Source organism: Erpetoichthys calabaricus, chromosome 4 (assembly GCF_900747795.2).
Source record: "Erpetoichthys calabaricus chromosome 4, fErpCal1.3, whole genome shotgun sequence".
Classification (NCBI taxonomy): domain Eukaryota; kingdom Metazoa; phylum Chordata; class Cladistia; order Polypteriformes; family Polypteridae; genus Erpetoichthys; species Erpetoichthys calabaricus.
In genome coordinates this window covers 41,132,939-41,158,499 of record NC_041397.2, presented here as the reverse complement: position 1 = coordinate 41,158,499, position 25,561 = coordinate 41,132,939, and the positions used below count along the sequence as shown (strand labels likewise).

The 25,561-nt window shown below is 34.4% G+C and overlaps 1 protein-coding gene across 1 annotated transcript in view; it reads left to right on the top strand.

Annotated features, from left to right (window-relative positions):
* The window catches only part of clpb (caseinolytic mitochondrial matrix peptidase chaperone subunit B), a 176,763-nt gene that overhangs the window by 135,438 nt on the left and 15,764 nt on the right, over positions 1–25,561 (top strand). Inside the window, exons 8-11 of the mRNA XM_028799382.2 lie at positions 12,888–12,965; positions 17,186–17,241; positions 18,307–18,351; positions 19,351–19,512. Of these exons, the coding sequence (XP_028655215.1) occupies positions 12,888–12,965; positions 17,186–17,241; positions 18,307–18,351; positions 19,351–19,512 (341 nt within the window). The remainder of the gene's footprint in view (positions 1–12,887; positions 12,966–17,185; positions 17,242–18,306; positions 18,352–19,350; positions 19,513–25,561) is intronic.

The window sequence follows — 25,561 nt, the reverse complement described above, 5'->3', positions numbered from 1 at the left end:
CCCAAACCCTGAAAAACAGCCCCAGACCATGATCCCTCTTCCACAAAATTATACAGTAGGCATTATCCAGTCTGTAAGGTAATGTTCTTCTAGCATCAACCAAACCCAGATTCATCAATTAGACTGGCAGATAATGAGTGAAGCATGATTCATCACTCAGTTTAAGTGTTTCTACTGTTCCACAGATCAATGGCAGTGTAGTGTGTTTTATAACCCTCTAGCTGATGCTTGGCATTGCACAATTTGATCTTAGGGTTGTATGCAGCTGTTTGGCCATGGAAACCCTTTTCATGAAGCTCCCAATGTGCAGTTTTTGTTCTAATTTTGTTACCAGTAGCATTTTGGAACTCTCCAGCTGATGCTTGGCAGTGTATAATTTAATCTTAGGCTTGTATGCAGTTGTTTGGCCATGGAACCCATTTCTTGAAGCTACCAGTGAAGATCTAACAGCATAAATTTAATTTACTGACTTGTGGTAAAGGTGTCAACTTATGTCAGCGCCATGTTTAAAGTAATAATAGTTTAAAGTAAGCTCTTCAGTACAACCCATTCTACTGCTAGTGTTTGTCAGTAGGGATTGCATAGCTATACGGTATGCCTCATTTAATGTGCCCGATAATAGTTTGGAGGGGTGTCAACATACTTTTTGACACATAGAGGCAACTTGAAGCAACCAACATATATAAAGTGTTTCTTTTGCACATGCACGTAGTGACTGAGTACTTGCCAGGTTTTTAGTAACACTAAGAGATATTACTTAATGTCCAGGTTGTAATTTGCTGTTGCTTTTCAAGGATGAAGGAAATGCATGTACATGTTGCTTGAACACCCCCGCCATGGCAGTGCTTTGCCCCCTGCTCACTTCACTTGCCAACCCCCCCCCCATCTCTGCCGCTCGCGTTGTGAAGAGGGGGGCTGAACGCACCCCAAGGAGACGAGGTCACTCCTTCCGAAACCTCCTCTTAAACAGTGATACAATGGGAAACAAATATATATATATATATATATATATATATATATATATATATATATATATATATATATATATATATATTTTACCTCCTCTTTGCTCGATCAGCTGCTGGCTTGCTTCTGCTGCCATGCCGCGTGATCTGCATCTCGCGCGGCGCACTTTTGTCATATCACCTATGTCCATATGTTCAATCTCTTTTCGCTTTTACCTTTTCATCGATATAGCTTTGAATTTTGATTCCGTGTTTGGAATTACATTGTGTCAACGCAACATATAATTGCCCGTGAGTGAATATCGTTTCTTTCTCTCTACAAGAAATATGTCTGACAAAAGCATTCACACAAATGAGAAATGATTTCTCTCGCAGGATTTCACTTTCACCAAACAACAAATCTTTTAATTCTCGTGGATACGCCTCTTCATTGGGAAGAAACAGTACTTTTTTTTTCCCCTGATGGCAACACGAACTAGACAGTCTACAAGTCTCTGACTTAGTTTAAATCTGAACAATATATTTGATCTCTTTTCACTGTTCCGTTAGTTCACCGAGTAATATTTTCCGTTTGTTTGCACTAATGTGATCTTTACTGTCCTTTTTTTGAGTCTTTCGAATTTTCGTCCTTCCATTATCTCTAACCTGCTCTGCATGTGTACCGTGCCAACGTTTTTGAATTCTTTACAATGTTCTACTTTGTCATCTACTCTTTGTTTTATTTCCAGCCCTGGGCGTGGTTAAATCTCTTGGCACAAAGACTCGTCTCGCGGGACATGAAAGTGTCTCTGTGAGAAAATCACGTCTTGTCTCCTTACAACCTTCCACAATTTTATTTTATAACTGAGAGATTATGAATTCATTGGCTACATTGGTTTTACAATTAAAATGTACCCAAGTAGTAGCTGATATAAAAGAAATGTAAACAGTGTTAATTTTCATATAAATTAAAGGGTTTCAAAAGTGTTTAATGAATGTGTTGGATTCAGTTTGACAGTCTTGATTTTGTTTAATTTAAATTAAATATACTATTATTTTTGGACTTTTTGGTGTATTTCTGTTTATGGGTGGGAGTAGCAAACCTTGCAAACTAAAAACATTTTATGGGATGTATAACATACATTATTCTAAAATAAAATATAAAAAAATTATTCTATTCTATATAATGGATAATTAATTACCTTATGCTCACAGCAGTCTAATAGTTAGCATTATAGTGCAATGTCTCACAGCAAACTCAAAGAAATCGGCAAATAAATGAGTGAAGCAATGACCAAATCTAACCATTAAGTGAAAAGTTTTAGATTATTCAAGTATGTTAGGAAAAGACAGCAGCAGCAGAGGAGGAAGTAAAGAGATTCATATATTTAGTGATTAATCATCTACTCTTAGATATGTGCTGTCTTAACGATTGGTTATCCAGGCCTCCAGGATAGAGTAAGAGAGTGTAAGGACAAAGGAGAGATTGATGAGTGTTGACAATAGGGTGATCAGTAGCCCTGAGCACACCAGCAGCCTTTTGAAAGCAGGGGCACCTGCTGGGCTGTACCACCAAAAACACACACATATAGATATTTTTCAAAAAGTTATTCAGCTTTACCTGCTCGAAAAAAATATATACTGCATGTATATATCTTTTGTAGCAGAATTGCTATCATGACGAATGCAATTCATTACTGTCTTTTTGTAATGTTTTTGAACAGTACACACCTTTCAATAATATATTTCAACCATTTTAAAGTAATTCACCACCTCTTAAACCTTTTGGTTATATGTTTACAAAATTAATTAAAACAGTGCATTTTCTGACTCATGGATTGAAGTTAGTAAATATTCTAAATTTTCATGACAGACATTCTGGCTGTTTGGAACAAGTAACAAGTGAATGAATCTCCACCCCAATATTTTTGATGGTTCAGGAATTTGTCAGTCCCTGTTTGACAGTAACTTGTAATCATTACCCTCTAGTAGACAGTCCTTGTTACAAAAGATTTATTTTTTTTTAACATTTCTGTCTTATATTATTCATATTTTTATTCATAAAAGTTTAATTTCAGTTCTTCTGCCATTGGAAAGTTATTTCTAATCAGTGTCGTTTATTTTATTCTTGCATGAAAAGAGACTTTGTATCCATACTATAAATAACTGTAAGTGTATGAATACTAAGTTCTTATAGCATTATCTGTTGAGTATAGTTTCATCCACTGTTACTTTCAAAGGCTTTCCTTAATATTCATTAGAAAGGAAAAGCATCTTATGTTGTGAACCAAGAGAAACCTTTTGCTAAGACAGGAAGCTTTAGTTACCTATAATAAGCTGAGATACTAGGGTGACATTTCAGTAACAAAGTCCTAAGATCATTGGAAGATGGTAAAATTGCTTTGAATTCAAAGTAAAACACAACCACAATGAAGTAATATTGAAACCTAATGCAGCAAAAATAATAATAGCTAGAAATATGTTGTGATCATAATGTAAATATTGCAAAATTGTCAAAATTTTAAAGGCAACACTTAACAATTTTTTAACTGTACATTATAAGACAAATTAAATATCAAATTGTATACACCTTAACTGTAACCCAATGTACTGAAAACCTCACACAGTGAAGCAGTCAGGGTCATTGCCAGAACAAATTTAGCAGGCAGACATCAAGGATGATTCGTGATTACATTACTAAACCAGTAGTGCTCTTTCCAGTAGTTTTTAGTTTACTTGAGATTGCATATACAAACGGACTTCATTCTACACAATGCATCACCACATTTTAGTGCTGGTACTCAGGAAGCTGAAAGCCAAGCAGAGGCTGCATTAATGAAAAACCCAATATACAACACTGAATATAGTCTAGTGATTGTAAAATGAAGGAAAAATTTTAAAAATAAATGCAGGCAAAAAATATCAAGAATATCTCTTTTTTAGCCTAACCTACCATCTGCCTGCAGCCAACAAAATAACTTTATTGAACCTCCAGCCTAATATTCACTCTTGGTAAAGTATTGTAAATCTGCACTAAGACAGAAGCTGAATTAGCAGCTTTATCCAACAGAGTTCTGCTTGGGCACAGCTGTCTAAGACAGGTGCAGACCCCAGTTCAAATCCCAGGAACCCAATGAAGGCAACCTGTGAAGGCGGTTCCACCTAGATGAAGAGGACCCAGTGTATATGTATTCATCCATATGAATATCATGTAACATTTTTAAAAACATACTCATACAATGTTAGGTATTTCTGTCATAATGAAAAGAAGGAATAATGAATATGTGAAGCTTCATTTTTTCAGTTTATTCATTAAAATACCGTTTTCTATCTAGCAATAATCATCAAACATTATAGAATTGTTTTTCATATTTTATGACTAATAATTAAATACCAAATTCTACCAATTCAGAAAAATTGTAATTATTATAATTTGATTCACTTCTTTCCCCCATCTAGCTCAGTGGCTTTGTGTGTTCACTGTTGCACATTAAATATAATGCTTTGCTTTTCAGGATAGCTCCAAAGATGAACACTATTTGACTCTGAAAAATACACTTGGCCCAAGTTTTTCCTCCCAATACATTTTCTTACTCAGCCTGAACCAAGTTCTAATGTGGAAGACACATTAAATGAGAGCCTGATGATTTATAATGGCGAATTGATTAAAAATAAATAATATGGAAAAATCATTACATATTTGCACTACCATCTATACAGAGCACAGAAATAAAACTTACCCAGTGTTAATAATTTTTTTAGCAAATGGGTCTAGTCTTTATTCCTTTTTTACCCCTAGTTCCTCACTTGTGTCACACTCACAGGAGGTGAGTACATTTTCATTTTAAAACTTGAAATTAATTATTTTGTGAGTTTATGCTACAACAGATTATGAGCAATAGTGTCACTTTATGAATTTAATTTTGTCATTTTCCTTCCCTCCACAGAAAGGGAACATGGGGAATCTCTGGGAAATCAGTGTTTATGTAAAGTCCACATCAGCAGTACTGTATTTGTTCTGTACACATGCTTGAGTATTTGTATTTAATAGTATGATGATTTATAGAAAAGATCACCTACCTCTCCATTGCCTTGGTCTATGTTTAGATCTTCCAAATCATGTTTGCAAAATATAACATGGACAGTTTGCTTAAACAGCCATGGTCACTGGTCCTCTATAGTGGCTTTGTCAGCCATTTGTGACTTCTGTTTATTCTGATTCTTTTATATATAATATATATGTATATAAATATATATATATTAGATTGTGCATCATACCAAGTATATTCCAAACCAGAGGACTAGTAGAGGAAGCAATATGATATTTCTGCTCAGATTAGGATGATGTGAAACTATAAATTACCTCTTAAACTTTGCCAATGACTTCTTTTGGTATGAACACTTCAAAAAGGTCACAAGACTAAGCACTGCTTATGAAGAATTTGGATTTAAAACTTTCCTTGTAAAAACCGAATTATTTTTTTTAAAGAAATAAAGAAACTGTTGGGTTTGTTTAATCTTTCTTAAAATTCATACCATTTTTATTTATTCATATTAAACTCATTTCTTTCCTCTAGTGCTTTCTGCTTTTGAATTTCTCTGTATTTTCTCTCTGAAATCCATGCACTTTAAAGGTTAATCATCCATTTCAATCCAAAGCCCACACTTTGTCTCAACTGGGCAGGCAATGCTGGCTAATTGGCTAATTGTGATTAATGGGTAGTCCCTATGTATGACACAGGTGGCAGTGTCTGCGTGCGTTGCTGCCGGCTGGTGAAGCTGGTGGGGTGGGATGATGATGGGGGGGGGGCAGTTGTGCTGCTTTGTAATTAAATTATAGGGAATTGCTCTTTCTTTTCCCTGTAGCATTCTGCTTTTGACCAGTTAAAGAGACAGAACCTACATCTTAGGCCTGTGGAAAAAAAAACAAAACATGACCGTTACATTCTTGTCACTTGTCTATTTATTGTTGGTATTGTTATTATTATAATCATCATCGCCTTTATGCATAATTGGCACACTCTCATTCAGAAAAAAATTATAATGAATGAAAAATAGCAAAGAGATCTGACGTCTTTGTAATCTGCAGGGAAGTATAACTGAAATCTGAGATTAGGAAATACCTCTAACCTTTCATCATTTTAAGACAGTTCATGGCTTCTGAACTAACATATATTAGTGATAATTAATTTTATGTTTATCCTACATATTTTTTAGTTGCAGTTCTAAAAGTACCTGGCAGATATTTACTGACTTTTCCTATTTTTTCATTTATACTGATGTTTATTTTTGCCCTTTCACTAATTTTCCAGCAGTTTATGCTATACATCAGTTTTCTACATTTAGCCTTCTTACAGTTTTTATCTTGTCCAGATTTCCTTGACTTCTGTTGTAACAAATTATATCCTTTAAACATTACAAACGTTTTTGTTAATATAATCTTAATCTATTGCTATAATTAGTTTCTTATTTGTAATTTTGCATGTCAGATTGACTTAAGTTCAGTTTACACTTTATTGTGTTTCATTATGAAATCAGTCATTTAATTGTATTAAATACTTCTTTCACTTTAGGTGTCTTCAAAGAGTGTATTGGGCTTTTCATGATCATCGGTATTTTTTCTAGTAATAACTCTGAGTGTATTGTGAGATCAACATGCAACATTAGATCTGAAATGTGTTGCTGTCATCATAGTACCTTATTTAAATCCATATGCATTAACATCTTACTACTGTAATAGTTTTCAGTGCTGTCATGGCTTTCAAATCCTGTTTTGTTTTTGAAAATACAACATATTTGTAGATTTTTTTTGGAAACTTATGGAGTAATTTATAAGCAAATTATACCTGTATTTATAACACTGTAAATGTTTTGTAGTATTATTGAGCAAGCCTATAGACTGTGCAACACATACTGTATATGTTATTTTTAATGTTTGAATTTTCTTTATGATTATTACATAATTAGCCTTACTGTATATGAGTGAGCTTGTACATGGGTGTACCCTGGTTTTGATGAGTTCTATAGTACTAAAACAAGGTTAGTTCCAGCCTTGATTCTTGCATGATATGGGATACACTTGGCCTCTCTACAAAGGCCATGATGTGCATCCCACAAGGCAAGAAACAGCCCTAGACAGGGTTCTGTTACATAGGCACAGACCCATTCTAAACCTGTAGAAGAAAAAACAGAGTTCTTTGAGCAAAATGAAGAGAATATGCAAGCTAAACCCTAACAGCAACTCTCTACATTCCATAATACCATACATTATTAAGTATTAAATACAAATAAATTCCAATGAAAAGTGACTGGCAACATAAAAATCAAACAAAACATAATATTTAGCATAAATGCTCCTTTCAGTATTGATGCAATAACATAAACACATATGCATTTTTTTTAACATATTAAATGATTTCCTAAAGAGCCATGCCACATTTATAGTTACATATGTCTTCAGTTTAAGTCCGTCAGATATCCAGTCCTGCTATGGGGCACTTTTGCACAGTACAAACTGTGAAATCATGATAATACTTTTACTACAAGGTACCATTCCAACATCAGGATGAGTATCTTCAGAAAAATGCACAAGGATGCCAAGTGCCACCACAGGATAGCAATTAAAGAAAGAGAGTAGGAAAGACATAGTAACAGCCAATCAATTGAGCTGGTACAGCCATTTAAAAGCAATATGAAAAGCCCCACCAGCAGCTCAAACAAGACTGTGATATGCTAAAATATCAAATCTTAAGTGTTGATTTAAATGGGAAGACTGATAGGGTGTCTCTTATATTTTTATTTTGATCATTACAGAGTTTCTTAACTATAGCTTGAACTGTAGCTACTGTAAAGTCTCTTCCCTTTATAGTAATTTCATTTATAGCTAAGCATCCACTTCAAGTAATGATCGGTTACACTATTACCTGTAAAATGGATGTTATGCTCTCTAAGTACAAGAAAATATTGCTTTGTGTTATAACAAAAAACATAACAGGTGAGATGCTGCTGTGAAGTTTACAACTGTATTTGGCAATCGATTATACTGAAAGCTGTTCATATGCATATTCCCCTGGGTGTCCAATTATTGTCCTACAAGTAAGCCTGTAATTAAGTTTTAGATTGTAGATATAGGTCACAATTGTTTAATCCCTCCCACATATATCTTTCTAGTTTTAACATGTAAGAAGACATCTTGTTTGTCTGTTTAGCTTTTAGGAGTTAAAAGTTATTGAATACCATTATGCCATTCTAATTTTATTAGTTGACCTTTGCCAGAGGAGAAGTGAAATTGAGTTTGAATGGATAACCTAAATGTGGGTGAGTAGTGAAGAGTGGTATTGTATTGTTACTTCTTAATATGTTCCACATTAGAAGCAAATAGCATCTTTTACTAAAGAACTTTTCTATATAACTAAATTTAGTCTTTTTTAACATTTTCCTGTTCGGTATATCATTAATTTACATAATTTATACAACATAAATATTATTTTGTTTATGTAAATAATTATCTTATACTTTAAGACAGTCCATTATTCAAAACTATACCGGTATTACATGCATTCTGTATAGGTAATAACAGGATATTTTATTTTTATATTTGGTATCCTTGTAGGATATATTATATGAACCAATTTACTTAAGATATTAACACAAGTTATGAAAGGGCTGCTACTTGAGTGAAATGAACCAAGGTTTTTCACATCTCCAAGTAGAGTTTAAATGATTAATGACCTGTGTCACCTTTCTGCAAGTAACGTGCTACCACATTGGCATCACTGGGTGTAGATTAGCTGTATACTTTTAATGGTTTGTTACATGAATTTAAGAAAAGTTAATTATACATGAAGAAGGGTATAAATATCCAGCACTGTGATGAGTACCTGACAAATTTCCCTGGAGATTGTTATATCCATCCATTTTTTAACCAATTTCTACATTTCAGGCTGCCAAAAAGCCAGTGCTTATCCCATGGTACTGGGAACAAAGCAAGAACCAGCTCTGGAGAGGGCACCATCTATTTCATGACATGTACACACTCATTTATGTAGGGCTAATTTAGAGTTGACAATTACTAGAACATATGTCTTTGTACAGATGGGAAAAGTTTTTTTTACAGTTACTGTTATAGATAGATACAGAGAGAAATCTTTATAAAGGGTGGCTTTCTTCATTAAATAGTTTCTTATCAGATAACCCCAACATTGTAGCCAGTGATTTAAAACTGCACAAGGACTGTGCTTTGTCATTATTGAAAAGTCATTTTAATACTAGTAAAATAATTTAGGTTAACAGTATATATTTTTTATTTTTATAAAATTTCATGTATGAATGGAATGTATTATGAAATCTGTAGGACACAGTTTGAAACAATCAGTTTGTTTGCCTTGAATCAGCTTTTACACAAGCAAACTTTTAGTCATTGACCAACATAACAGGCATGTCTTTAAGATGTATGAGGAAAATCTGAGTATCCATTGAAAACATAAGGCATCGACATAGCCAGCATTTCAACCGAGATCAATGAAACTATAAACAGAAGTGGTTAATGCTGTGCTACAACAAAACTCATGTACACATAATGAAGCAGGCAGATAAGAAATTTTAAACAAAATATATGGAATGATGTTGTATACATTCTTACAGATGTTAAATAGTTACATAAAAATAATTAAATGTTGAAATGGTTTTTCAAGACATTATTTGCTACAGTAGATGATAACGTAGTATCATTGTAGTTATTTTAGCAGATCAAGTGTAAGGTTCCTATAGTGTACACAATGAGGCATACTGTAAAAACAAAGAATGACTGACTATGATATTCTAGTACAGAAAACGCAATGTTTGTACAATCAAAAGCATTGTGAATACTTTTGAATGTTAACATGTATTGATCCATCATTCAATACCATCTGGCATCTGACTAACTGGCAGCAGTCTTATTATGCATGATAATGACCCTGAATGCAGCATAAAACTGACCATGATGATTTCAAAGTGAAAAATAGCCATATAGAATTTTACCCCTAAATGCCTTCTTGCTATTACATCCATGAGTGAATGCTTTTTGCTTGTTGTGATTACAGGAATCAAAGTAAATCAGAGCAGTTCACAAAAATAGCAGTTTGTTAAATAATAGTAACTGTGAATTGGGACATTTTTAAAAGATTGATCTTTTTTAGTATTAATGAAATATAATGTATACAGTATGTTGGGCTGAGTTTCAAATGATCTTTGCCTTTCCAGTTTCATTAATCACATGTCACTCCCTTCCATAACACTACCACTTACACAGCTTTTATAAATCTTTCCTTTCAGTTATCCAAGAACCTCTTCCATGGAACTTCTCTTTACTTATTAAAGAAAAATCAAAAAGCAGTGAACTGTCCAGAATTCTCTGATTCTTTCTTTAATAAGTCCCTCTGTTGCACAAACACATTTTGTTTTTGTGGATTGAGGTTCATATATTGACTGGTCCATTCATATGCATTCCCTAAACAGTAAACATAATATTGACCAAGGGGTGCACTGTGTTAGGTTGTGCCAATGAGAATGGTTTAACAAAAAGTTCAAAGTTTATCTCAGATTACCACAAAACAGTGTCAGCTGTTCAGTGCATTGTCACACACTTCATGCTAAGTCTAAAATTTATTGCTTGCTAACCTGTCACTCAATGATGCTTTATAAAATATCAGATTAGCCTATTTTATTTAGAGTGTGTCCTGTCCCAGTTTTAGATTCTTAATATTATCATTTTTCAACATTGCAATTGATCTAATGGTTGCACTTCAAACCAGGCTGTTACTTCTTGTAGTTTTACAATTTTGTGTTAACCTGAGCATCATTCTAACAGGAGTATGGATGTATGTGGGAGAAATTCATGACACAGAAAGCTACACAGAATTAAAATTTTCATTCCTTTTGCCGACTGATTTTATTTTAAACACTAATTGAGACCAAAAAGAGTGAAGACCTTCTCAATTACATTGATGGCAATAGATTATCATTCATTTTTAACTCTAGTGGCTATTTCTAATATATGTCCTGTACACTTTCTCCTGGCTTAGGCATCTTTTGTAGTACCTTCTTTTTTGTAACTATCAACTTGTTTTTTATAAGATGCAGTGAAAAGTGAGACATGTACCTTTATTGTAAAAATGTATATTAGTGCTAGTGTAAAGCTGGCTGCATGGTTCAAATGAAGGACATGATTTGGACAGGGTTTGATGGGTACAATTCAGCATCCACTTTATAGTAATTGACACTCTTTAAGGAAAATGAACCATGGTTTATCTGTGAGATGTTTTGAAAGTTTCTTGGAATCCATTCTAAAGTTCTAAATCTAAAGAATCTAAAGTTCTCTGTAATAGTGAGAGATTTTATCAAGACTGGTGGGTGTAATTTGCAATTTAGTAAACTACAGCTATCCAGATGTAAACTGTTGATGTAATTGTGTCATTTGTTAAGGTAACTTTACTTCAGACACCTGAACTTGCTTGACTTGTTGTGCTCAGCATTCATGTTTTACATACTGACTTAACATTGCAAAGACTATTTTCCCAATGTGTTTGTTCACAATTGCTCATCTTTGAAATAGTTTTTCTGCTTTTCTCTACTCTGTTCCAGTTACTATAGCTTAAATCTAAACAAAATTCCATTATAGGCAGTGTAGGCTATTGGCCAAAGTGTTTGAAATGTACAGCACAAGTCTGTCATTTCACTCCCCACCAATTATTCTCTTTCAGCCCCAGTTTACTTTTCAGTGTGTCAGTTATAGAAATGTGTAAACAGTTGTTCTCTCCTTTCAATTTAAATAAAAAAAACAGTGAAATCCGCATTCTCCTTAAAACTCCAGTTTATAGTCATCATTTCATTATAGGTAAATGAAACTATTGCTAATTTGACTGTTTTCTTTTTTAAGACTTCAAACAGGAAACCCTCCTACAAATAAATTGTTTTAATAATAAATATGATTCTGCAAAAGCCCATGTGGAAAGTTAACATTTTTTATTTCCTTGGTTGTGGTATTTCTGTTAAAAATTTATAAATAAAAATAATTGAAAAAGTGGGGTGTTAGTGGTTGACACTTAAATAGTTGAATTGCAAATATACTGTGTGTGTGTGTATGTATGTATATATATATATATATATATATATATATATATATATATATATATATATATATATATATATATATATATATATACTTGCATATTTGCTGTGCATGAGAAAGGATTACATAGGAATAAAATATTACAGCTTTTTCCAGTGACAAGCAGTAAGTGAGTGGTATCACATTATGAAAATGTACATTAGTTGACGGTGATGATGGCAGTCTGCAGTCTTTAAGTCAAAGGAATATGAGTAGCTTAAGGCCATTAAAAATTTCTTCTCTTTCCTAATCTGAACAAATACTTTGGATCAGGAACAGAATTGTTGCAGGCTATATTTTTCGTAAAGCCAAAAGCATTCATAATATTATATAAATATATATATTTTTTATAAAAACAGATGTTGTAGTGTTAAATACATTCTAATTAAAGTGACAAGATTTAACTATAATTTTCATTTTTAAAAAGTTCCAACTAATACCTGTGTAAAACTAAATTACTTATTTTTATTTTTTTGCTTCCTCTACCTTGTCATTACTACTCTGCTTTATTTCCAAGCTTGTTGCCAGAGCAACACAGCATTATCCGAACCCTTTTCCCTGGGCTGCTCTCCTAGATCCATGCTAACTCAATTTGGTTCCTCCAGCGCCGGGATGGCTAATTAAATTACAGCAAGCTAATGGTCCAAATGACTGAGAGTGGAGGCAGAAAGCAGTCAGAACATCGTGTCGAGTCTGCGATAATTATCTGGGCTTCTGTGTCATTGATGTATTTTTATAGGGATTTTTTTGTGTGTCTTTCATTTTTTGATTTTCTCTTGCTTTTTTCTTGACAGCAATCCGGAGAAAAGAGAATGGATGGTATGATGAAGAACACCCTTTAGTCTTTCTTTTTCTTGGGTCATCTGGAATTGGTAATTTTAATTGTTTCATAAGAAAAATAATTAATTTATCTTTATGTGTATATGATGTGTGTCTGTGTTAAGTATGTATGTATAGACCAACAAGCCACTATCAATGGACATTTTTTTTGTCTTTATTTAAATATTCATTTTATTTAATCTTTAAATTATTGTAAGCCAGCATAGTCTCAGAGACAGAAAATTATTTCTAAAAAAGAAGTTTTCTCCTTTTAAACAATTGTGTACCACTTATCACTCACAAGAGTGAGTAAAGAAGCATAGTGAACAATAAAAAAGACATACATTTTGGGCTCTTTACATTAGTGCGGAGTTTGTTCATCAAGTGGGGTAATTTTCCTGGTATTTCTTTGCATTTGTTTCATATCGCCATATCTTGTCTACATTTCTACTTCCCTCTTTCTCATTTCCCCAGCAAGATATAGGTGAGATGACATTTTGAAACATTTTAATGAATCACTTGGCCAGTGTGCTTTTGGACTTCTTTGCCAAAGTGGGTATTTCACTTTTCAGTACCAGGAAATCCCTGTAATTCTCTAAATATACTTAACTTTTCTGTTTTCCATTGGCATGAATAACTCCAGTTACTTGGGTTTAAATCCAAACTAGTTTTCTGCATCCTCTGAATGTATTTCATGTAAAATGTTTTTCCCATTTCAATGAGTGCCTTTTTCTCATTATCCCATTAAATCTTATACTCAGAAGTTTAATTTTTATCAATAAACAATATGAAAGTGAAGAAGGTAGGACAGTGGTACAGTGATTAGCACTTCTTTGTGATGGATCCAGAACCTTGGATATGAATCCCCCATCTAGTCGTTGTCCATGTGGAATTTGCAAGTTCTTCTCATGGTTTTTTAGGTTGTGTTCTGTGTGCTCTGGTATTCCACCCACATCCACAAAGATGTCCTGTTTAACTGTCAATTGTTAATTGGTCCTGGGTCCGTATGAATGTGTTTGAGGCCTGCTACCAACTTCCCCAGTGCTGCCAGGCTAAGCTCTGCCACATCATGACTCTTTATTGTGTGAGGCAAGTTTATTATGTAAAAGAAAAGTATGCCACTGTATAGAAGGTATTTTTAATATACTGATTATAGTATATAATTGTCTGCTATGCTTTTGTCAGTTTATGTATACATCATTGTGGCTTTCACAATTTTTGTAAACTTTTTTTAAACAAGTATCTTATTATCTCTTCTCTGATTTATGATCTTATGATAATATTACCTGTATGTTAATTTAACGACCAAGTAGTTTATCATCCCATTTTCAAAAGTTATTGGAGGCCCTGCAGCCCCTCCTCAAAGCATTGAGCTATAGAAAGGAGCCAGCCCTGGATGGGATCTTAGTCCATGGTAGTTGCACATATGCACTTACTTAATTAGGGCCAAAAGAGTTGCCTGTCAATGTAACATATTGTATTCATCTTTGGGAATGAGGTGTTCTATGATACCTATTTTTGTTTTAAATCATTTCATAATATTTTTCATGATGTGATATTTTAATGATTTCAATATTATTAATATGTTACATATAAGTAAAAATTACAGTCCTAAATCATATTCAAATATGTTGTTTTTAACCTGATTTGTCCCAAAATATACAGTATACAATCCTCTCTGAAATTTGTGTAATTAGCCTTAGCTTTAACTTCACATTTGTTGTATCTCATAATAAGCAAACACAGCTTGGAACTTGTGCTAGAAGTAAATTTAGTTGCTTGAAAATTTAATTATCTTATGTTTCTTACATGTTTCATCTTCTGATTTGGTTTTAAAAAGAAATATGTACATTTTTGCATTGAATCAAGAGTTATTAAATAGACTAAAATATATAATAAATGCATTAATTATAAATTATGATGCTTGCCAATAAGTATATTCACCATGCAATTAAAAAGTCCTGTCCTCCTTTATTGAATACCTACACCAGTAGCCCCAGACACTTTTTTAGCCTAGTTCTTTCATTATTAAATACAGTACTTCACATTATTGTTGTTTTGTGCCCATATTATAGCTTTTATACTGTTAGCTAGTTTAGGAGATGATGTGATGTCCACCACATCTGCATACTTTTAAAAGATTATTAATAACTTGGTATTAAAACTTTCAACCAGGAATTGTCTTTTAATGCCTCATATGCAGTGTCATTAACATTACATGAATTCAGCACCTAATTTTATGTTTACTAGGCTCTGAAGTATACCTTTTTAATGACATTTCTGAACATTTCCAAATTCCAATCAGTTTCTAGTATTCCTTCTTCTAAAGTTATTTTTAACCATGAGATTTTCTTTTCCAAACATCAGCAATGCTATTGCAATGAGTATTCAAAATAAGTCTACATAAAATGAGATAAAAAAGCCACTTTCTTAAAAAGGCCTGAAGCTCATCCTATCTTAAAATGTTCAGTTATTATGACAATTAAGACTTTCACTTTGTTTACTTTTAGCTATACTACAAGTTCTCATCAACTTGTACAGAATTTACTCAGGTAACTCTGTTTGGCAAAGGGTTAACCAATTCCCTAGCTTGTTAAGGGCTTTGCAAGTATATTCTTGGATATTTATGGAAATTGTCTGGCTTTCATATTCTCCTAGCCCCTGGCAATGTATGAACAGGCTGCCAGAGGATATGAATATTTAACAGCTATGCAACTGCAAGTCTTCCTTTTTCCTTATATGTATATTAAAATTTATAAGGAGAATATTTTACATTTACTGTTCAGAACTGCTACTGTTTTCACAGACCACAAAGGCTGGTGAGTGATAGTCATTTCATTATAACTAAAAGCAGCAAGAATGATATTCTTCAGCTAAATGTAGCAGTAGACTAGACAGTTATGTATATATCTCACTAATATAATGGAAAACCTAAACAAAGCCAAGGGAAATTACTTTCATTAAATTACATGTTTACTACATATTATTTGGAAAAGATACACTGCTTTTACATGAAAAAACCTGAATGCACAAAGCTATTTGCTACAGTAGACCTAGTTTTCAATTATTTATATGTGTATACTGTAGTTTAAAAAATACTTTCTATACAGAGTAGTATTCAAATAACTCAGTATCTGAGACTGTTTTAAGCCATTTTATACTTACTAGTCATTTTTAAAGATATCTATTAGCTAGCTGCCTTTTCTGTTTTTACCTTAGTAAAATTTATTTTTGTTAAACTAGTCCTGCGCACTTATTGTAAATCTTGATTCACAAATTACATGTGAAATATTTAAACTCTGAAGTATTCAACAAAGGTGGTATTTTAATATTAACCTTCTTATCCATCTATTCATTTATTCATTTCCTTAACATGATTAGCCACAGTAACCTTTCTCTTGGCAACAGAGGGACCGATCCCAGACTATTATGGGGAATGCAAAGACAACACTACATGTGCTTACTCACAGCTAGGCAATTGAAAATCTGCCAACTCTACCTTGGTAATCTCACTAATCCAATATCATCTTTAGAATAAGCACAGAAGATGAATGGATGGCTAGATAAAACTTAGCTGTCTCAAACCCATGTACTTCAGTGCAGTGTCTTGGTATGCCCAAAGCCTATCCCAACAGCACTGGGAACAAGGAAGAAAAGAGCCTTGGCACCAGTGCATGTCATGGGCATGGGATTCAAATCCAGGATACTGGATCCATGAAAAGCAGTGCTAACCATAGTACTGTCATGACACAGTGTAATGATGTTATATTTCTATATACATCAGTCTTATTTTTTATCTTTTTTGTCACAATTTGCTTACTTAACATGTTAATTAAAAGTTTCCTACTGTTTTAATTTATTCTTGTAAATTATTTTGAATTATTGTCTTTTAGTAGGATAATTTTGTCAGGAATCTTCAGTCATTCAACCTTTTCATGATTCTTACCATAAGGTACTTTACAAAGCAAACAAAAATAAAGTTATACTAATGAATTTTTTTCAAAGAGATAAATGTGCAAGTTACCATGAAATAATTTCACAAGCTTTGTTCAAGTTTAGTACCTCTGTGCAATATTATATAAACTCATAACAGCTGCTTGTTATCTCCTTACTGGTGTTGATGTGTACTGCACCTCATTTGTCACTCAGAACTATGAACACTATACAACGGGTTTGGGTTATGTGAGGTACAGTATAGTTACGATGAGGTTGCTTGGGTATTTGGTTGTTATTTGTCTTTTATACGTCTAAAAAGATTGTCTTTTTTGCACAGGTAAAACAGAACTAGCGAAGCAGGTGGCGAGATACATGCATAAAGATGTCAAAAAGGTGTGAACATTTTTTTTGACCGTTTAGTTTGGATTAAATATTAATACGTTGATTTCCTGTAGATGATATATTTATTGTATTTGGAAAATGTACATGCAAGGTCAGAACTGAAAAAGAAAATGCCCACCCTTAAGTATGAGAAATCCTAACTGTGAAGAATATATATTATTTAAAGAAAACTGAAAACATTTTGCCTAAAATAGTAGAAGAAGCCACAGAATGCTCTTTAACTTTAAAATGTGTCATGCAAGGGAAAGACATTTCATTTTGCCCAGCCAATGGAATGGGTTGTCACTAGGGACCAGTAGCCCTGTTCTGTATACTTGCAAGCAAAAGATAGGCTGTGTGATTCCTTAAGCATGTGTACTAATGCTGGTTAAGTATGCTTTTTGTATCATTGATCCTTCCCAAAGTTCAGCTCTACAGTTCAGTTATGGCTAGGTAAAGCAGAATTTCAAGAAAATCTTATTTTTGTACAGAACAGTGATTGGATCCACTGACATTCACTTAGGTCTTTGCTCTTTTATTTTTACTTGGAGTAAAGAGCAAACTTCGAGCTTTGACTGTCAGACTGAAGCTTGGCTTTTATGCCATTTCCTAATCCTTTAATATAATTAATGCCTATCTTTCTGCTCCAAATAGTTGATAAAGTTTAAAATACTCTGGACTGAACAGGTAAATTGTGAAAATACCATGGCTTGAATGATACTGGCACTATACAAATAGGCCTGCACAAAAGCAACATCATGTTAATTTACTTGAATTACATTCTATAGAACTAGCATATTTGTGACTTTACATATTTTCTGATGATGTTATAATCCAGGGCAGGTAATTGTTTCATACTTTAAATAAATAAGTAACTATAACTAATGCAGATATTGATGAAACTCAAAAATAATAAAGTAAAAGCTCTGGATTATCTTTTTATGCCTACACTGTACTTCTGAGATATAAGTAGTCTTCTGAAAATTTTCCATCACTTTGACCAGGTTTGATATAATGCTTTAAAATCCAAGATATATCTGATATTACTCAGTGTATTTATTCCATTTTTTTTTGCAGGGCTTTATTCGAATGGACATGTCAGAATTCCAGGAAAAACATGAAGTATGTTAAAAGGCAAAACTTTCAAATCACATCAGTCACCTAAAGCAATACTGTAAATATGTGTATCCCTCTTAAAGCACCAATATCACTCAGTTTGAGACCTTTCAGGGAACATGTTAGTTACCCTAAATATAGGAAATTTAAAAAAAGGAAATAATTAACAGTAAATGGGTATTGCTGCACAACTTTTTGAATGTATTGTAAAACAAGAGACAGGAAACAGAAAAAGACTTGGGGGTCCATCCCGTATATTGTGAACAATTCCACAACAGAAAAAACGGTTTTGCTCCAGAGTAGTGTCTGGGTCAGTGTCCAAATAGGCACAGACAAGGAAGGGAAGGTGCTTGGCTTTTATAGTTGTTGGGGAGGAAGAGGCGGGTCCGTGAGGGATCAGGCCGGAAGTGAAGTCAGGGGAAGGTGTGGTCAGGAAGGGAGTGCAGGACCTGGTGAAGTTTTAGGTGGGCTTCTGTTTAGGAGATCTGCAGAAGAGAAAGAAGAAAGGTTAGTACGCTTTGTCAATCCCTGTGTTCGGTTAAGCTCTTAGCCTGCCTCCCAAACGCATGTGTGTGACAGTAATAATAATAATAATACATTTTATTTATATAGCGCCTTTCCCATGCTCAAGGCACAGTATATGAGTTTGCAAATTATTTACTCTTGTGTGATGTCTCTAACAAACCTGATAGATTAAGCAGATTTGCGAAGGAATAGCTGATTCCTGAACTGTGGGTACATTTTACATTAGTGCTACAAGTGAATAAATGAAGATGTTTTAACTGTAACATATATTATTATAATACTAGAGAAATGTGTTTTTCCAACTAGCTATGCTGATTTATAAGCCTAATAAAAATCTGTATTTCTGTGAATAAATTCACTACCTCCTTAATATAATGTTTTAGATTTACAATTCAGAAACCAGTTTTTACAAAATTAATTTTGCTTTTAAGTACACTGATATAACACATTATTTTCTTTCACATATGCTATATTTATCAGGTTGCAAAGTTCATTGGTTCCCCACCAGGTTATATAGGCTATGATGAAGGCGGACAGCTAACAAAACGTCTGAAGCAGTGTCCAAATGCAGTTGTACTATTTGATGAAGTTGATAAGGCTCATCCAGATGTATTGACAATCATGCTACAACTATTTGATGAGGTAATGAATTATCTTGCATTGTCAATACCAAGTATGTAGCATCTTAGAATGTCTTGAGGTAATTAGTCTTCTTTATTTGAAATCTAGGTTCTGAAAGTAAACAAATATTAACAGGCATAAAGTGTAAGAGGAAAAGTAAACCACTGTAGTTCTTCCCATGTCTTTGTGGGTTTCCTCAATCTGCTCCAGTTTCATCCCAAAAACATACAAGTAAGGTGAATTGGCATTGCTAATTTGGCCCTAAAATGTGTGTGTTTTTTACCCTGCAAACATGAACCACTATAACAATGAATTTCCTATTCCTCTTTTTACAAATAAAGTTGTTTGTGTCTTTTTTCTGAACGTAATTAATCCAATGCAAGGCTGTAGGCATCTGGAACTTTCAGCACAATGCAAAACCAACACTAAACATGAAGTTTTTCTACCACAGAACACATGACATTTAGGTCTTGCCAATTTATGAGTCCCCAATTAACTTAACCTGTTCATCTTTGGGATGTGGAATGAAACCAGAGTATCAGGGAAAATTAATGCAGACCCCACAGTCAATGCTTCTTCCTACAAATTTTGATATGTTGTTACATATTCTATAGAACTATTGTCATTTTTCTCAAATTACAGTACTGTGCAAAAGTTTTAGGCAGATGTGAAAAAATGTTGTAAACAAAGAATGCGTTCAAAAATGGAAGTGTTAATCATTTATTTTCATCAATCAACAAAATGCAGTGAATGAACAAAAGAGAAATCTAAATCAAACCAATATTTGGTGTGACCACCCTTTGCCTTCAAAGCAGCATCAATTCTTCTAGGTACACTTGCACACAGTTTTTGAAGGAACTCGGCTGGTAGGTTGTTCCAAACATCTTGGAGAACTAACCACAGATCTTCTGTGGATGTAGGCTTCCTCACATCCTTCTGTCTCTTCATGTAATCCCAGACGCACTCGATGATGTTGAGATTAGGGCTCTGTGGGGTCCATACCATCACTTCCAGGACTTCTTGTTCTTCTTTACGCTGAAGATAGTTCTTAATGACTTTGGCTGTATGTTTGGGGTTGTTGTCCTGCTGCAGAATACATTTGGGGCCAATCATACGCCTCCCTGATGGTATTGCATGATGGATAAGTATCTGCTTGTATTTCTCAGCATTGAGAACACCATTAATCCTGACCAAATCTCCAACTCCATTTGCAGAAATGCAGCCCCAAACGTTCAAGGAACCTTCACCATGCTTCACTGTTGCCTGCAGACACTCATTATTGTACCACTCTCCAGCCCTTCGACGAACAAACTGCCTTCTGCTACAGCCAAATATTTCAAATTTTGACTCATCAGTCCAGAGCACCTGCTGCCATTTTTCCACACCCCAGTTTCTATGTTTTCGTGCATACTTGAGTCGCTTGGCCTTGTTTCCATGTCGGAGGTATGGCTTTTTGGCTGCAACTCTTCCATGAAGACCACTTCTGGCCAGACTTCTCCGGACAGTAGATGGGTGTACCTGGGTCCCACTGGTTTCTGCCAGTTCTGAGCTGATGGCACTGCTGGACATCTTCCGATTTCGAAGGGTAATAAGCTTGATGTGTCTTTCATCTGCTGCACTAAGTTTCCTTGGCCGACCACTGCGACTATGATCCTAAAAGTTGCCCGTTTCTTTGTGCTTCTTCAAAAGAGCTTGAACAGCACATCTTGAAACCCCAGTCTGTTTTGAAATCTTTGTCTGGGAGAGACCTTGCTGATGCAGTATAACTACCTTTTGTCTTGTTGCTGTGCTCAATCTTGCCATGACATGAAACTGTCTTCCACAACCTCACCTTGGTAGCAGAGTTTGGCTGTTCCTCACCCAGTTTTAAGCCTCCTACACAACTGTTTCTGTTTCAGTTAATGATTGTGTTTCAACCTACGTGTGACATTGATGATCATTAGCACCTGTTTGGTAGAATTGGTTGATCATACACCTGACTAGAATCCTACAAAATCCCTGACTTTGTGCAAGTGTACCTATAAGAATTGATGCTGGTTTGAAGGCAAAAGGTAGTAACACCAAATATTGATTTGATTTAGATTTTTCTTTTGTTTGCTCACTTTGCATTTTGTAAATTGATAACAATAAACATTCATTATTTATAATATTTATCATTTTTCCACACCTGCCTAAAACTTTTGCACAGTACTGTATGTGTTTTCTTCACTACCTTCATTTGTAACTGTGAATTAATTAAATTGTACATTATGTGCAGGGAAGTAACTGTTGAATTCTCTAACTATGCCCTCTCTCCTCTAAATTATTAATGACTGTTAAAAGACTGTGTTATTCTTAGAAATGTCCACTTCCATGATGCTTTTCTGAATACAGTAATCCCTCCTCCATCGCGGGGGTTGCGTTCCAGAGCCACCCACGAAATAAGAAAATCCGCGAAGTAGAAACCATATGTTTATATGGTTATTTTTATATTGTCATGCTTGGGTCACAGATTTGCGCAGAAACACAGGAGGTTGTAGAGAGACAGGAACGTTATTCAAACACTGCAAACAAACATTTGTCTCTTTTTCAAAAGTTTAAACTGTGCTCCATGGCAAGACAGAGATGACAGTTCAGTCTCACAATTAAAAGAATGCAAAAATATCTTCCTCTTCAAAGGAGCAAACAAATCAATAGGGCTGTTTGCTTTTAAGTATGCGAAGCACCGCGGCACAAAGCTGTTGAAGGCAGCAGCTCACACGTCAGGAGCAGAGAGAGAGAGACAGATAAAAAAATCAATACGTGCCCTTCGTGCTTTTAAGTATGCGAAGCACCGTGCTGCATGTCGCTTCACGAAGCAGCTGCACAGAAGGTAGCCAACGTGAAGATAATCTTTCAGCATTTTTAGACGAGCGTCCGTATCGTCTAGGTGTGCGAACAGCCCCCCTGCTCAATCCCCCTACGTCAGGATCAGAAAAAGTCAGCGCAAGAGAGAGAGAGAGAGAGAAAAGTAAGCTGGGTAGCTTCTCAGCCATCTGCCAATAGCGTCCCTTGTATGAAATCAACTGGGCAAACCAACTGAGGAAGCATGTACCAGAAATTAAAAGACCCATTGTCCGCAGAAATCCGCGAACCAGCAAAAAATCCGTGATATATATTTAAATATGCTTACATATAAAATCCGCGATGGAGTGAAGCTGCGAAAGGCGAAGCGCGATATAGCGAGGGATCACTGTATAATTTACAGAATTTGCCAATAATATGAAAGTGTTACTGTTGTATGTTGTGTTCTTTTTAGCAAGATGACATCAAGATGAGAGGTCCCATTATCATGAAATATTTCAGTTTTCTATCTGTCTATCTAGCCTGTCTAGCTGGATGGTCCATGGTTAGTTAGACAGAAACAGTCAAGAGTCTGGGAGTCCGATCTAACTGGTCACACTCATGGGCATTTAATCTACATCTACCAATATTTAATCTACTGGCTTTTAAGTATTTTTCCTTAAAACATTTTCATAGTTTTCATGCACTATTATCATTTGTCTTTTGTTAAAATTAGCAATGTGTCACTTTATTACAGGTGATGCACATAAGTACATTGAACCCAATTGTAGTGTTGTTTTATTTCTGTTCTTCTGAACCGTTTTTTGCTGTCTTTGTCTACAAGTTTGACAATTAAAATTCCAATCTTAATAATTAAACCAATAATAGGCTTCAAAGATTCTGAAATTTGACTTGATTGCCTGGTTACTGATATTGATTGAATAGAAATAGCTCCTCAGTTTCATTCCTGTATTTTTGTTATATTTGAGATCTTTAAAATATTAAAGATATATTGTAGATTAAATTCTTGAGAAGGCTACAATTGCTTCTCTTTTTCTTTTCCACTAAATTGCTAAGTCCAGTCCTTGAACTAAAGTGTAGAATTTAATTATTTGTCTTATGTATGTACTGTGGTTAACTTAGTAGTATTAAGTTAGTCTAACCTGCAAGTTCGTTATCCCACTGATGTTAAAGTGCCAAAACAATCCTCTTTAATAAAATCCCTTTGTGCGTCCAGGTGTCCGTGTGTGTGTGTCTTCTGGTGATGTGCACATGCGCGGGGCTTCTGGTGAAGTGCGCATGAGCGGGGCACGGTGCAATGCGCGATATTACTGTCAGAGAAAGTTACAGGCATTTTACGGAAATACAAACCAGTATTACTGCAAGAGGAAATTGAAGGTACACAATACAGTGACACATATTACAGCCACATACAAGCCAGTATTACTGTCAGAGAAGATTAAAGGCATATTACCGACACGCACGCCTGTATTACCGCCAGAGAAAATTAAAGGTATATTACGGACGTACAAGACAGTATTACTGTCACAGAAAATTAAAGACACACAATACATGGCGGCAGCCCACGAAGAACGGTCAGCCCAGCAAGTAAACATCAACAAAAGAAAGGCTGAAAGAAAGAAAAATACGACCAACAAAAAGAATGAGGTCAAAATCCCTTGCCATTTAATATAGACTGTTCCTACTAATGTTTATGCACTACTGTTCTAGCGCCTGTTATTGTAACGGGCTAAATGACTAGTCCTTCAATAGAACAGGTTTAAGTAGTTCCAAACCTTAACTATCCGTATAAAAAATAAGTATCATTCACATCTGGCATGTTTGAAAGAAGAGCTTTGATATTCTCCTCTGGCAGAAAGAATCTATAAATTCATGTAAATCAGGAAAAGGCTGACCTAGCTAAGGGAATTGTAAGACATAAGGCTGTAATTGTGCCTACCTTCAGTCATTTTAGTAACAGACAACTTTGAGGATTAATAACACTGCCTCTTCTTTAAAGGTTGTGCATATATATTAAAAAGAGTAGAAAATGGGAAATCGATACCTAAGAGTCTGTTTTGCAATACAGACAATATTATGCCAAGATACATTACGCTATAGCCAATATAAATAAAAACCCATTGTAATAAAGATCTGCAGGTGTAGTCCTGCATGTCTAAGACAACCAATTTTTTATAAACAAGAGGTATCAACCTGTATTATCTACAATTCTAATATATTTAAATTGAGATTTAAAATAACAACAAAGTATACCTGCTTTTACTGGTATGATTTTACTGCACTACTAATATGATTTATTTCGTTAATCAAGTTATAGAAGTTGTAACTGTAAACATCGTTTGGGTACTGTTTGTTTTGGGTTGTGTTATTTGTTTCCACAGGTTCAAGTATTGAGATTGTCACCTGAGTACAGTGTGGGTGTGTATTACCATGCCACACACTTTGTTTATGTACATGTGCATGCATTCATGGAAATTGTTACTGTAGAACTACCTGTTATGTTCAGCAAAATAGCAACTGTTTTGTCTGTGCAGCAGGCCAAATATCCAACTGAAGTAGCAGCCGTTTTGTTTATGCCTTATCAGCACAGCCAGCTGATTCATAACCTAAGTGGCAGCTCCATTACTTTACTCTTACCAATGTGGCTAGTCAATCCTCAGTCTAGTGGCAACTGTTTTGTTTCAGTCCAGTCAGCTCTCCATCTAAAATATGATTGCTGTTTTTGTTTTCCCTGCCATCTTGATTGACATATGTTTACTTTAATAACTCTCACTTTAACACATGCCTGGTTGGAATACTGGTTTCTTACCTTGTTTAAAGCATGAATGTTGAGTATTCTTTTGATCTGACTTCTGCATTCTCTGACTGTAAAATCAGATTGCTCCTATTTGAAGAAATTTGGTTTTATAGAAAAATTCTGGTTATGAACCATTGCTTTGTTTTGATCACAATTATGTCTAGTGCTTACAGTGCGTAGTTTCTAAACAGTGACATCAGAGATTTATCAGACGTAAAAGAAACATTTGTATATTTATAATTTTCCCAGCTGTACAGTGACAAAATATAACTGATTTTAGTTGTGTCTTATGATTGAATGCTTCAGTAAATATGTAACGATTAAGGCCACAATTTGTTTTGAAACTCTAATAATCATTTAAGTGTCTTTTTCTGTACTAAAGTTTTTTTTAACACTTCTAGTCTCTAAATCCATCTTAATTTAATATGACAATCCAAAGGAGAAGAGGGT